Here is a 16,265-nt window from a genome sequence, read left to right as displayed (position 1 = left end):
TTAATTACTGTTGACCTACTTGTCAAACTTTGAAATAAATTCTATAATATTGTTCTACATTTCATTCTATACACTTTTTTTGTTGCATTTTCGATTTTTTCTGAGCAAGTTATGTGATGCACACGTTTAACGATTTGATTATTAGGATGCATCCACTTTGAAAAATCATTAAAAAAAAACTCAACAAAAAATTACAAAAAAAAATACAACTTTTAGTTCTCACTCTTAACTATATTCCTACCAATTGGCTTCTCAAAATTTTAAAAGCAACACAAAAATTTGGGGGTGGACACTAGACACCATTATGTTTTGTTAAAAAGTAGGAACACTTGTGTATGTGAAGCATTTGACCCTCTTTCAAAAAACTTTAGTAGTTTAGAAACTAGTCTACTACAATTCATGTTCTTTTGGTATATTCAAATTTTGAGTGCATGAGTTTCAAATTACTCATCCAAGTTCAAGTTTACCTTGGGAATTTGGAGTGGATATTATTGTTGAGTCTACTCAAAGATTTGGTGTTTGCATGGGCTACATAGTACAATTTTGTCTATAACTAAGCCTAACAAAGTGATTCAATAGTTATTTTCTTCTAATTCTTTTAGATTATTAGGGCTTACTTTTTAATAACATTTTAGGAAACTTGAAAGTACTTTGTTTCCATATAGCTAAAGACGATTTTAATTTAGAACCTATTGACACTCAAACAAGAATAAACATCTTAATTATATAAAAATTGTAACTTCACCTATATAGAGCTTATAATGACAAACAATAGGGTTGCCATCTATCTTTACACACAAAACATAATAATATATGGACCTCCATACCATTGTCAATGATGACAAATATTCCCACAATATTTGGTATATGTTTAAGTTGAAAACTAGTCTAAAATAGTAAAAAAACTGCTAAACAACACAACCACACAACATAACCAAAATAACATACTCTAAAAGTTAGATAATGACCTAAATCTATACTTGTTAACACTTTTTACCATGTAATGTTACAAAAATGGAGTACAATATGGAGTTTCCTCATGGAGAAGTGTGTTTTCTCATTGTGCATTCTCCATTTCTTCATATTCTTTATGGTGAAGACTCTATCATACCAACCATAAGTGTAGATTATTTACTTAATCTTTTGTCAATTGATATGTATCATTGGTATTCACTCAAAACTCCCCGAGATACATGTTGTGTAAATTATGTAGAGCAAATTCTATTTACAAGCACACATAATAATTGGGCATTTGATCTTCATAGGGCTAAAATTATTACTCTAAGTTAGTTGATCAAGGCTCAATTATGGTTACGATTTAATTATTGATTAAATTAGGGTTTGGGTTATAGTTAGAGTTAGTGTTAGGGTGCAACATCTTGAATAATGAAATAACATTCCTAAAAATGAGCATGATATAGAGTTGATTCTTCCACTACTTTTTTTTTTTTTTTTTGGAGACAATGAAAGTTTTAAAAGATCTTCAAACATTTTATCTATCTTAATTCTCTATGTCAAATTGGCTATGCCTTTTGATAAATTTGAAAGAGCTTGCTTTTACTTATTATACTATTGAGTTTCCAACACTTCAAACAATCCTCAAGTTGGTTTTTTATCAGTAATCAACAAAAAACTACTAGAGTAGTTTGGAATGACTAAGGTAAGGAAATGTGATCTCATTTTTTTTTTATAAAAAATTTCATTTCTAAGTTTTTTCGTTTTGCAATTTTTCCTGATCTTTAGGAAAATTTATGTAAAGGTAAGATGCATCATTCTCGAAGAGGCAAGAAATATCATTGTTTTAAGTGTTTATTTTTATTAAATTGTGTCTATTGTTTTAAATGTTTTACTCAAACAAATAAACATACGGAGAATGATATTTCTCAATATCTTTAACATAAATCTTCTAAATATAAATATGTTATTATTACTTCGATAGATGTAAGTCTACAATCGCATATGCACCCCATTCATCTGTGTACATAAAAACATAAAGCAATTTAAACATTAAAAAATGATTTAAAATCGATAGATACTAAAATTATTTTGGGACAAAGATAATAATTAGATTGCCAAACAATTCTATTTTAACTATAGATATGTAGACAATTGTTATTATAATTTTTTTATTTTTATAAGGGATAAACATTAAGTATTTGTAAATCTTTTTTATTTTATTTTTATTTCTATAATGAAATAAGCATTAAACATTTGTAAAATCATTTATAGTTATATTTTATATTTTTTATAAGAAATAAACACCAAGTATTTGTAAAACATTTTAATTTTAATTTTTATTCCTACAATGAGATAAATAAATAAATAATTTTTTATTTTTTATTTTTATAATAGATAAATATTAAGTATTTGTAAATCATTTTTCTATTTATTTTTATTTCTAAGATGAAATTAAAAAATAAATAAATAAAATTCTTATTATTTGTAAAATCATTTTTTATTTTTATAATCATAATTTAATATAAATTATAATATAATAAGATATATATCGAAGTACTTTATATAGATTATCTTAAGATAGTCCTTAAGATATATATGCGAGTAAACAATACTATCCAAGATTTAATAAAAAGTAAATAGATTGGAATGCTCAGATTAATTTAATAGGTTGGAATGCTCAGATTAATTTTTTAATTGTGATATAAAGTGAGCCAAACAATTATAAAATATAATTATTGTGCTTATCAAACAAGGTGCTATGGGCAATTTAAAAGTTCAATCACAATTAATACTCCAAACAATTATGAAATATAATTATTGTGCTTATCAGACAAGGTGCTAATAGGAGGAGGAAAGTGCAAAAATCGGCACTTCAAAAACTTCGACGGTTCTTTACAACTAGTTTCATTACTATCGCTAGCAAATCAAAAATGCCGAAGAGGTATCAGAAGGTTCTGGGAAAAATCAATAGGCTTGATTTACAGAATGAGAGAGATCAGAGTGTTCCTCTTCTTAAGAAATCAGAATCAGAAGAATGTGTTCAATTATGGTAGAATGAATGACAATGCAGATTAATTCAATGCCATCCACTTCCCGTATCAATCTTAAACCCAGAGCACTGTGGGCTAAAAAAATATACACTCACATCAATGACACGAGGCTTACATTTCCCACAAATTTCTTTTCACACAGAACATTTTTCAATATGTATGCCAAGTGTGGGAGCTTAGTGGACGCTCGCAATGCTTTTGAACACAGGACTGACACAGACGTCTTTTCATGGAATATGATGATTGGACAATACAGAAGGCATGGTTTTCCTCAACAGGCATTGACATTGTTTCAGCAAATGCAACTATCAGAGGCTCGACCAGATCAGTTCACTTTCTCGACTATTCTTCCCGCGTGCGCCGACACGAAATCTCTTAAAAATGGCAGGCAGATCCATGGAAAAGTCATTAGATGTGGATTTCAATCCGACCTCATTGTGATGAATACTCTGATGAACATGTATGCAAAATGCCAGAGCATACTGAAGGCACGTCAATTGTTTGACAGAATGCCTAATGCAAATGTGATCTCGTGGAATGCGATGATTACAGGGTATGCACATAATGGTGCTCTTGATGAAGCTTTGAGCCTTTTTGATAAAATGCCTCAAAAAAATGTGGTCTCATGGACGACAATCATAACAGGGCATGCAAAATACGGGTTTGTTGAAGAAGGGTTAGACTTTTTTAAGCAAATGCAATTAGCAGGTGTAAAACCTAACCCGGCGACTTTTATAAGCATCCTTCCAGCGTGTGCCGAAAAAGGAGATGTGGAAAAGGGTATGGAAATCCATAAAACAATAATTGAAAGTGGACTTTTGTCAAATGTTTTAGTTTCAAATTCCCTTGTAGACATGTATGCAAAATGTCGAAGCATCCAGAAGGCGCGCAAATTGTTTGAAAAAATGCCTCGAGAAAATGTGGTCTCATGGAATGCTATGATAGTGGGATATACTCGAAATGGGCTTGTTGATGAATCCCTAGAAATTCTTAAGCAAATGCAATTGGCAGGTGTCAAGTCAGACTCATCAACCTTCGTCAGCATCCTTCCAGCATGTGCCAAAATGGAAGCATTAGAACTTGGTATGGATATCCATTCAAAAATAATTAAGAGCGGATTATTGTCTGATGTCCTAGTTGTGACTGCCCTGATAGACATGTATTCAAAATGCGGAAGCATACAGAAATCGCGTGAATTATTTGACAAAATGCCTCTTCGAAATGTGGTTTCATGGACTGCAGTAATTACTGGATACGTGCAAAAGGGGTATGTTGAAGAAGCCTTGGAGATATTCAAGCAGATGCAGTTTGCAGGTGTAGATCCAAACTCAATAACATTTTCCAGCATCCTCTCAGCATGTGCCAAAATAGGAGCTTTGGAACAGGGTATGGAAATCCATCAAAAAATAATCGACACAGGATGTTTGTCAGAAGCGGTAGCCACGACTTCACTGATAGACATGTATGCAAAATGTGGATATATACAGAAAGCATGTGAACTGTTTGAGAAAATGAAAAATGCAAACCTTGTCTCGTGGAATGCGATACTTACTGGATATGCTCAAAATGGAGATCTTGATGGGGTTTTAAGGATTTTTGAAGAAATGCCTCAACGAAATGTGGTCTCATGGAGTGCAATCATTGCTGGATACACACAAAATGAGCTTGTTGAAAAAGCGTTGGAGTTTTTTAAGCGAATGCAATTGGCGGGAATAAAGCCTGACTCAGCAACCTTTGCCACTATTCTTTCAGCATGTGCCAAAATGGGAGCTTTGGAGCAAGGCATAGAGGTCCATGAAAAACTAATAGAAAACGGATACATGTCAGATGTGGTCTTGAACGCCCTTCTGGACATGTACGCAAAATGTGGAAGCTTACAGAAAGCAAGGAAAGTGTTTGATAAACTACCTCAACAAAATGTGGTCTCATGGAATGCAATGATTGTAGGATATAAACAAAATGGACTTGTTGATAAAGCCTTGTGTATTTTTAAGCAAATGCAGTTGATAGGTATAAATTCAGACTCATTAACTTTCGCAAGCATCCTCCCAGCTTGTGCCAAACTTGGAGCTCTAGAACAGGGTATGGAAATCCATCAAAAGATTATCAAAAGTGGATCTTTGTCAGATGCAGTTGTGAATGCTCTAATAGATATGTATGGCAAATGTGGAAGTATACAGAGGAGCCGTGTATTGTTTGACAAAATTGATCATTCCAATGTTGTATCATGGAATGCAATGATTGCAGGATATGCAATGCATGGCTATAGCGAGGATGCTCTTGAACTCTTCCAACTAATGAAGCATTCTGGAACTGAGCTCGATCATATAACCTTTGTTTCTGTTTTATTTGCATGTAGCCATGCAGGCCTAGTCGATGATGGCTGTAAATACTTCAATTGCATTACTGACTCTAATATAATCCCCAATACAGATCACTATGTATGCATGGTTGACCTTCTTGGCCGTGCTGGCTATCTTGAGCAAGCTCTAAATTTTATTATCAAATTGCCAATAAAACCTGATTTAGTTGTATGGATGTGTTTACTTGGTGCTTGTAGATCACATAAGAATATTGGGCTAGGAGAATTTGTGGCGACACTCCTTTTTGAGTTTGAACCTAAAAGTGCTGCATCTTATGTTCTTCTGTCAAACATTTATGCAGAAGTGGGCAGGTGGAGTGAACTTCAAAAGTTAAGGAGAGTGATGAAAGATACAGGAATTATTAAGACACCTGGATGTAGCTGGATTGAAGTCCATAAAATGGTACATGTTTTTTATGTAGGAGACAGATTACACCCACAAACACAGGAGATCTATGCAGAGTTGGATAAATTATCTTGGAAGATGAAGGCAGCAGGGTATATTCCCGATACAAAACCTGTGCTGAATGATGTGGAGGATGAAGAAAAGGAATTACTCCTCTGCCACCATAGTGAGAAGTTGGCTATTGCATTTGGGTTGTTAAACACATCCCCTGGAACAACTATTACAGTTGTCAAGAACCTTCGAGTATGTGGTGACTGCCACACTGCGACTAAGTTTATCTCGAAGATTGTTGAAAGGAAAATTGTTGTGAGAGATGCAAATCGTTTCCATCATTTTGAACATGGGCAATGTTCTTGTGGAGACTATTGGTGATGCTGAGTGAACCAAGTTATTTACAGAGGCTTTCATTATAACAGGGTGCATTGTGTGGAAAATGGTTGTTTCGAGTGTGGAGGATGATTACGGTCTTCTAGAAAAAGAAACAGAATCAGAAGCCTCAATCTCTCAAATTGTTTTGTAATAATCAGAGAGGTGCTGAGGAGATATCAACGATGTCAGACAGTTCGGATGATTTTCGGTTTAACTTAGTCTCTGAGGCAAAATGACGCAGAAAAAGACAGTTTACCTGAATGAAGACTCAATCAAAGCTACAGAAGTGGTCAAGCTGACTAAACCATGAAGATCTTTAATTTAAAGTTTGGAAATACGAGCAGCTCAAAAGACTGTAATTCCCACGGAAGGGAGTCAAAGAAGCAATTACTACTGTCTGTTGAGAGATGCTTCTCAACAACTCAAATCTTCCAGACGACTCTAAAAAAAATCTCCCTCCCTTGTTCTGTAGGTTTCATCGTTTAAAGAAACCTATATAAATGTTCATGGAGTTCCTGAAATTTACATTTTTGGAAGAAATAATTTGCTGAAAGAGCTCAAATTGGATGAGTTACCTGAAATTTACATTGAAATGAATTAAATCATATGGACCATCCTCCTTTCTATATTCAGTCGTTGAACGGTGATTTGATTTTGCATAATTACATGCTAGATAAATATGGTGTTTATATGTTTAATGGAAACCCTGGGTTGACCATCACTAGACCTTTGGTTAATATATTCGAGAAGACTCAAGACCCCACAGGGTATAAAGGTCAAGTCACGCAATTAGATTTTGTAACAGAAAAATACGAAACAACGCCATGATAGCAGCAGTCATTTGAATAAAATTTGGTATGATCTTATGAATATGTTGGTCAGTCATGCTTTCTGACAGCACTTTAATTGGATTTGGAGTGTGCATCCATTCCAAAGAAGGGAAGACAAAACAATTAGGCTTTGCAGGGATCTCAAATTGAGATCTATTGGCATATCGTTCTACCTCTCAAATTTGCATTCATTAAGAGTTCTGTAACAAGCATTTACATATAGTTTTTAAATTTTAAATGTTTCTTTTCATCTTAAGGCTTTAAAGTCTCCCAGAAGTCTTAGTCAATAAACAATTGATTTTGATCATTCAAAGTCAAGAGCAGGTGTTTGTTAGGTTTGTGCTGTATGCTTTGCATGTACTTCATGTTGGGTGTGTATTACACATGAATTAGTGGCATCATTGTAAAACCCCACTTGTGTTTACTCTTGACACAACTTGGCCGATTAGTATTGCTTGGGTTAAAGCATGTTTTGAATTAGTTGACTAGTGTTTGAAGGACAATTTGCAGTTTGATGTTTGAGCATTGTCATAATGAAAATGCCACTCCCACATAACCGTAGCTAGTTGTGTAGCCTAAAAGGAAAACTCTAATTCATTTAATAATTCATTTTTCAATTTGCAAATAAATGCCAACCTTTCTTACATATGCTTAAGAAGAATGCCAACTTTAAATGGGACTAGTTGTGCCACTCAACAATTGATAATTAAGTAATATATTTCCAATATTGCAATCCTAGTGGTACCTACTCCTAACTAGCCTCTACTTTTATACATCTTCATTACACAACATGATTTAGGTGCTCTATTAGTACAACATGATGATCAAGGACGAGATAATGTCATCTATCACATTCCCAAAATGTTAATGGGATGTGAGATAAATTACTCTCCCATAGAGAAATATTTTTTCATCAGTGGATTTTCCTCACAAAATACTTGGCATTACACGTTCAATTTTAATATCCATCTTATCACCAAAATCAACCTTCTTAAATAGTTATTGTTTTAAGAAACTCTAACAAGAAGAATAGCAAAGTGGGTCATTCTTTTTAGTGAATTTGATATTGAATGTATGAATCAAAAGGTAATCAAAGGGTAAGTAATTGTATATCATTTGGTAGAGGCCCACTTCAAGCTCATTAACCACCGGTGATAGAATTTTGTGATGAATCTATCCTTTGTATTGAAGATTACAAACCATGGATACTATACTTTGATGGATCCTTTACCTTTCAAGGTTCTAGTGTAAGCATCTTATTTATCACCTCTCAAGATGATCTCACCCCTAAGGCATTCTTAATTGGATTCTCGTAAAAATACAATATTGTAGAGTATGAAGCTCTTATCTCTAGCCTAAAGTTAGTAGTACAATGGAAAATTTAATACCTATATATATTTGGTGATTCATAGCTAGTTATTAGATGGGTCAATGATGAGTTCCTAACTAACGATGATAAGCTTGTGCCCTATAAGTGTATAGTGGATAGCTTCAAACAATATTTGCTAGATACATCTTTTGAGCAAGTCCCCTATATCAATAATAAAGATGCAAAGATAATGGACATAATAGGATCTCTCTTAGATATGCCAAATGATGACCATGAATGCCATTTGCTTGTAGAACAACTTCTCATCCTTGACTATGTCTTTCCTACTTAGATATGATATATGACATTGTTGATCTTGACACCCCATAGTATAGTGACATCTATGCTTACCTCCAAGACCATACCATCCCATCCTACTTATCATCTAAAAATACAAATCACCTATCCAATGTGCCTCCTATTACATTGACATTGGTGGCATTCTCTATTGTAGGGGCTACAATAACACTTTTCTTAGATGTGTCAACATATACAAGGCTAACTTAGCACTTCAAGAAGTCCCTAGTAGCATTATCCTTGCCATGAAGCTATTTCAAACAAGATATTATTGGGTTGCAATGGAATCAAATGCCTATCAATGCATGAAGAGAGTTTTAGCATGCCAGAAGCACAGGAACCTAATTCATTATCAATCACAAGATCTACAACCTATTAATCCTTCATGACCCTTTTTCTACATGGAGTCTCGACCTCACTGATAATTTTAATCACACATCCTCCAACAGTCATTATTTAACTCACTTTCATTACTAGTACCCAAATATCCAAGTTCATTCTTAACCACCTCATCTATCAATTTGGCATCCCTCCCACTGTGACGATCAATAATAGAAAATACTTTGAAAATCACAAAGTGTGAGCTCTATGTGAACAATTCCTTATTAAGAACAAGTGGTACACCCCATACTACTCATATGAAAATAGTTAAGTTGAGGCATCCAATAAAAGGATCATGAAATTTGTTAATAATGTTGATTTTGACTGTCATCTTTAACCTAATAATATCATTTGGGCTTACCAAACCAACATCCACACCCCTACAAGCACCACACCATATACTCTTATTCACAATGTCAAAGACATCTTATTGACTGCATTTGAGATATTGTAATTGTGTTTTTCTTTGCACAACCTCAACTTTGATAAATACTATAGAGTGGTACGACTAAATAAGATTGATCTACTTGATCAAAATCATCTAAATGATCTTAATCACCTTAAAACACACCAAAACTAGTTGCATCATTGCTACAACAACCAAACTTAAGAGTTTGAGGTTGGATACATTGTTCCTAAGGAAAATCAAAGGAGTACCAATCAAGATAGAGAAAAGAAAGGAAAGTTTGAACCAAATTGGTTGGGTCCTTGTATCATCATCTCTAAGTTTGGATCAAGATCATACAAGCTAACTACATTAGAATTCAATGAGCTATATGACAATATGAACATCATGCATCTCAAATACTTTCTTCTCTAAGCACATAACTATCTTCAAAATCCCAAAAAACTCAAAAAATAAAAAATAGTAAAGCGAAATAATCTATCCAATATTGAAAACCACTTCTATGATGATTGGTAGGTACCATGAAGAAAACATAGCAAACATATGCTATGTGTAGTAGGAAACTCTTGTCTATGAGCAGGCACCAATCCATCTATCCCATCCCCTCTAGCCCAATCCCTCAACCTCTCATTTGCTTCACCCTAGGTCATTTTCTCAAGCTCATCACACCTATTGCTATCCCTCTATTGTTCATTCTCTTTTGCTAGATTTCTCATCCAAATGCATCACATAATCATCCCATCCTCCATCAAACTTCTCAATCATTAGTCTCTTATTCTTGTTTCATGTAAATTTTCTAATTTTAAACTAAAACTAAAACATAAAACATATTTTAATCTAATTTAAAACATATATGAATTTCTGTGTAATCTAATTTGATTTAAAATATATACAAATTGCATGATCTAGAGCAATTGGATGCAAAATTTCATGAAAAAAGTTAGACTGCGAACACAACATATTTTATTCTAAGAAATCGATTTTCATATGTCTATGTTGCTAAGTATGCCAATTGTATTGATGAAAAGTTTCTTAATCCAAAATGAACATATCATCAAATTGATACAAAATTGGTAATAAACTGGTCCAAAGAGAACACAATGTTAAGTGACTTGTGCACCTTCAAATAAGTGATAAAAAACTAGAATAAGACAAGAGCATAGAGTAACAAAAGATTCTAGATTCGAATCATCTTATAAATATAACTCCATATCAACATACTAAGATACCAAATGTCTCCGAGAACAGAGCATGGTTGGTTTAAATGTGAATCCCCACAAAAAGCATAAGCGTCTCACTTAGAATAGGCCATTTTGGAATTTGAACTGAATATGTAGGTTTAAATGTAAATCCCCACAAAAAAGCTACAATTCTCTTAGAGCAGGGTACCGTGTGTTAAGGAATTTAGACCAAAGATAGAGAATACAATAGTCTGGTAATATGTAGTGAGGATAGACTTTAATAAGATCACTGCAATGAATATGTTTTACCTCCGATGTGTATATATATATATATAACTCTAACTATTAATCTTCTATGATAATATCAACAGCTTGCTGGTTCATGAAACTGCCACAGTTATTGGTTTCAGTTCACATGAAGTGTCGATGCCTATAACTAAAAGGATGAAGAGTCATGTCCACGTAGGGGCATGACCCTTCATTCAATGTTGTTATATATTACTTGCTTCAATCCGAATGAAGCTATATCCTTAACACTCCCTTTTAGCAAAAGAGGATTGAATTTCATAATTAAGTTTTAAGGAACAACATTCTAGATATACACATTCATTTGACATGATCATTCACTTAGTAACACTTACTAGTGAAATACTTCATATCTCAGAGAGATATAGATTATCTGATATCCATCACTCTGGGACAACAACTACTTGAAGTCTTATCATATTACAACCTTGATTCTAGTGACAATTGTAACATTGTCATTATCACAGGTGAAATAATTTTAGTATCATGATATTTGGCACATTCTGGGACAACAAATTAATGTAGTCAATCATGATATGATTGTTATCATAATTTTTGACATATTTCAGAACAATCATTTAATGATAACAATTCAATAACTCATCATAGCAAATTTAGTATCAAGATTTTTGGCACATTCCGGGACAACAACTTGATGTAGTCAATCTTGATAACAGATCAGGCTATTGTGAAAGTCGTCACCTTACAATAGCGATCTTACACTTACATCACATGAAAGATTGTCACCTTCCATGACATAACACATACATGCAATATTGCATTCAAGATATTCATGAATATATCAATTACATATGATTAAGATTAATATCATAAATTTCCATTATAATTTAGTCATACCAAGTTTACCTCTAAAGTACTCCACTTTCAACTTTGCAAGAGGTTTGGTGAATATGTAGGCACTTTGCTCTTCAGTGTTGATGTAGGTCAATTTGATGACATCTCTGTCTACCATATCTCTTATGTAATGGTATGAGATTTCTATATGCTTGGATCAATTATGAAAAACTGGATTTATAGAAAGTTTGATGCAACTTTGATTATCAAAGTGAATCACAGTGGGGTTTAGGGGCTTCCCAAATAGTCCAACTAGAAATTTCCTTAACCATACTGCCTCATGTGCTCCCATTGAGGCAGCCATATATTCGGCTTTAGTGGAACTCTGAGCAACTGCTGACTATTTTCTGCTAAACCAGGATATCATAGCTGATCCAAGACTAAAGCAACACCCCATTGTACTTTTACGATCAATGAAACTTCCTGCCCAGTCTGAATCATAATACCCTTGGAGTTGTATCTCAACATTTTTATACTTCAGGCCAAGTCCAATAGTGCCACACAAGTATCTCAAAATATGCTTAGCAGTCATTAGGTGAATCTTCTTAGGTTCGCACATGAAATGAGTTAACACATTGGTAGCGTAACAAATATCAGGGCGAGTGTTTACCAGGTACATAAGAGATCCAATAATTTATCTATAGTATGTAGGATCTGTAGTTTCTGAATGTACTGCTTCACTTTTGAGCTTATGAAGATTTGTTTCCATTGGAATCGATAGAGGCTTACAATCTATCATACCAAATCTGGTCAGGATATCAGTGGTGTATTTTCCTTGATTTAGGAAAATATAATTCTCTTTTTGCCATACTTCTAGGCCCATAAAATAGTGCAGTAGACCTAGATCCTTCATATCGAATTCAGCCACAAGATCTTGTTTGCATTTTGCAATGAGGTGATCTTCTCCTGTTATCAACAAGTCATCAACATAGAGAACAAGTATTAACATGTCACCATTCAGTATTTTGAAGTATATGTTAGAGTCTGCTTCATTTTTGGAATATCCTAGTTTGGAGAGATAACTATCTATCCTTTCGTGCCATGCCCTGGGAGCTTGCTTAAGGCCGTAGAGATCTTTTTTTAGTCTACACACATAGAGATTTCTATCTTGTGTAGCAAAGCCTTCAGGTTGTTCTATATATACTTCTTCCTCAATAACACCATTCAAAAATGCGGTCTTAATGTCCATTTGGTGTATCTTCCACCCTTTGGAAGTTGCAATGGCAATGATGGTTCTTACAGAAGTATATCAGACAACTAGAGCAAATGTCTCTTCGTAATCAATTCTAGCCTTTTGAGAGAACCCCCTGGCAACGAATTTGGCTTTGTGTTTTTCAATACTACCATCTGGTGCATATTTGATTTTGAATAACCACTTTGATGAGACAACTGATTTGTCTTTTGGTCTAGGTAGAATGTCCGAGACATCATTTTTTAAGATAGATTGGTATTCCTCAGTCATTGCATCTTTCCAAGCTTGACATGTTAAAACCTCTTCAACATTTGATGGTTCAGATTTTGTAAGTTCGGTCATGAGGGCAACGTAGCATGATTGACTTCTTGTTTTCTTATTCTCTTTGAATATTTCATCGGGTTCCACATTATTTTCTTCAATCATCTTTCTTGCCCATAGTGGTCTTTTCTTGTTGTTAGGATTTTCAGCATTCTCGAAATTAGGTGATTGAAGTTCATGATTTTCTATGCTATTCTCCCCCTGATTTTCAATTGTAGGATTCTCATTTGATTCTACAGTTAGATCATCTTCTGCACTTAGAGATAGTTTATAAGCAACATCTTCTTCAAATTTGACATCTCTACTGATTTCAATGGATTTTCGTCTTGAAATATAGACTCTGTATCCTTTAGTGGTTTCCCTGTAGCCAACAAATATGCCTTTCTTCCCGAAGGGTTCTAGTTTGGTTCTCTTTTCTTTAGGAACGTGAATATACATGTGGCAACCAAAGATTCTTAGATGACTTAAATTTGGTTTATTTCCTGTAAAGGCTTCTTCAGGTGTTATATTCTCTAGGTTGAATGAGGGCATTTGTTTTGAATGTACACAACTGTATTTGAGGCTTTAGCCCAAAATGAGATATGTAGATTTTGATCATGCATCATGGCTTTAGGAGCTTCGATGATGGTTCTATTTTTTCTTTCTGCAACTCCATTTTGTTGAGGATTATAAGGTACAATACACTCCCTCTTAATCCCAACAGAAATGTAGAATTCTTTAAAATTTTCAGAGATATATTCACCCCCATTATTTTATCTTAGAGTCTTTATTTTCTTCCCAGTTTGATTTTCCACTAGGGCCTTAATTATTTAAATTTTAATAACACTTCATTTGATTCTTTGAGTTTTATGAAATAGATCCAAGTTTTCCTAGAGTAATCATCAACAAATATCACATAATACAAGAATCCCCCTAGTGATGGTAATGACATTGGACCACACAAATCAGTGTGGACAAGTTCTAGTACAACTTTTGATTTGTGTTCACTTGAGGGAAATGACCCTTTTGAGTTCTTCCCTAGAGAACATCCTTTACAAGTTCCAACATGATCAAATTTTAGATTGGGTAATCTTGTGGTAATTTTTCCTATAGAAGGTAGGGCACTAAATCGAAGATGTCCTAATCTTCTATGCCAAATTTCATTAGAGTTTTATACTTCATGATTTAGTGCTTGTTTTTGAGTATTACATAATTTATATAAACTACCATCTCTAGATCCTATAGGAATAGCATTCTTTATGTTAGAGTTTTTAGGCCAGAGTAGAACTTTATCTTCATGGAAGGTGACACAATATCCTTGATCAGCTAGTCTTGAAATAGAGACTGAATTCCTTTTGATACCTGGTACAAAGAGAACATCTTTCAATTGTAATGTAACTCCTGTTCTTAATTGAATTGAGCAGATTCCAATTCCTTTCACTAGATAGGTAGAATTGTTTGCTATTGTAACTTCTTCAGTTGAGTGGCCTTCAAAGGTTTCGATTTGATCTCTAAAACTGGTTATGTGTCGAGATGATCCACTGTTGATTATCCACATATTTTTGTTTCAGTTTAGTTCGCTTGATAAGGCTAAGAAAAATAGAGGATTCTCTACTTCCTTGACTTCAGCTATGGTTGCTTGAGCTTTCTTTCTTTCTGGGCAGAACTTGTGAGTGTGTCCAAATTTATCACACTTGTAGCATTGAATCTTGGAGAAGTCTTTGCTTTTGTGATTATTTCCTCTCTTCCGTTTGAACTTCCTTTTCTTCCCTTTGTTGCTTGTGTTAGCATGTAGTTCTTGAATTTCGCCCCCTTTGTTTGGATCCAATCCTCTTGTGATTAGTTGAGATTCTTCTTGAGTACAATCATTCTTGAGTTGATCGAATTTTGGTAGTGTTGGACGAGCACCAATGCCTTGAATAAAGGATTCCCATCTGGATGGTAATCCCTTAAGTGCTATTAGAGATAGCTCCATATCATCTATATTATTCCCAATAGCTGACAATTGGTCTTTTAATTATGAAATCCTCATGAAATACAATGTGATTGTTTCTCCTTTGTTCATGTAGATATGCATTAATTGCTGTTTTAAAGTGAGCAATCTGCTTGCATTATTTATTTCATATGAGTTTTGAATGGTCTTGAACATATCATAAGTTGTAGTTAGTTTTGAGATGGTTGGGAGAATGTGATCTTTAGCAACATCAATTATGATTTTCTTAGCCTTGTTGTTGTGTCTTTTCTAGGTTGTTTTGTTTGGCTCATATTCGGGCATCTTAGTATCTTCTTCTATGTATGCATCTAGTTCAAGTTCTTGAAGAATTACTGTTATTCGAATTCTCCATGAGACGAAGTTGGATGCACCTTCGAGTCTATCCTCCACTCTAACACTGTTCACCATGATTGATTTTCCTTTGATTCTGAGTGCAAGTCAAAATTTTTTTAGAAAAGAGGTGTCACTATTTTATTATTTCTCTACCAACATGGCTCTGATACCATGTTAAGGAATTTAGTTCAGAGATAGAGAATACAATAGTCTGGTAATATGTGGTGAGGATAGACTTTAATAAGATCACTGTAATGAATATTTTTTACCTCCGATGTGTATATACATATAACTCTAACTATTAATCTTCTATGATAATATCGATAGCTTGCTGGTTCATGAAACTGCCACAATTATTGGTTTTAGTTCACAACATGTGTCTATGCCTATAAATAAAAGGATGAAGAGTCATGTCCATGTAGGGGCATGAATTCTATGTGGCTTATGCCATGTAGAGTCATGAACCTTCATTCAATGTCGTTATATATTACTTGCTTCAATCCGAATGAAGCTATATCCTTAACACCGTGGGAATCAAACTGGAATCATTTTACTTATAGAGGTGAATCCACACTATTGGTGGACATGGACTACACAACTGTGGAATTTAAACATGAAATATATTCACAACTAAATCGAATTAGTCTTTAGTTTGAAGCTTGTCTGGCATAGGACAA

General features: G+C 33.9%; 1 protein-coding gene across 1 annotated transcript; it reads left to right on the top strand.

Annotated features, from left to right (window-relative positions):
* The first annotated feature begins 2,795 nt into the window (after positions 1 to 2,795).
* LOC131037373 (pentatricopeptide repeat-containing protein At1g08070, chloroplastic) lies at positions 2,796 to 7,393 on the top strand. The gene has a single exon (XM_057969497.2). It carries the CDS (start codon positions 3,017 to 3,019, stop codon positions 6,146 to 6,148), a length of 3,132 nt encoding a protein of 1,043 aa, XP_057825480.1. The 5' UTR covers positions 2,796 to 3,016; the 3' UTR covers positions 6,149 to 7,393.
* The last annotated feature ends 8,872 nt before the right edge of the window (positions 7,394 to 16,265 follow it).

Source organism: Cryptomeria japonica, chromosome 3 (genome assembly GCF_030272615.1).
Source record: "Cryptomeria japonica chromosome 3, Sugi_1.0, whole genome shotgun sequence".
Taxonomy (NCBI): domain Eukaryota; kingdom Viridiplantae; phylum Streptophyta; class Pinopsida; order Cupressales; family Cupressaceae; genus Cryptomeria; species Cryptomeria japonica.
This window is presented reverse-complemented; position numbering and strand designations above follow the sequence as displayed.

What these genes read in the sequence shown, in the direction of transcription:
- LOC131037373 (XM_057969497.2), top strand. Translation starts at nt 3,017, where the DNA reads ATGACAATGCAGATTAATTCAATGCCATCCACTTCCCGTATCAATCTT.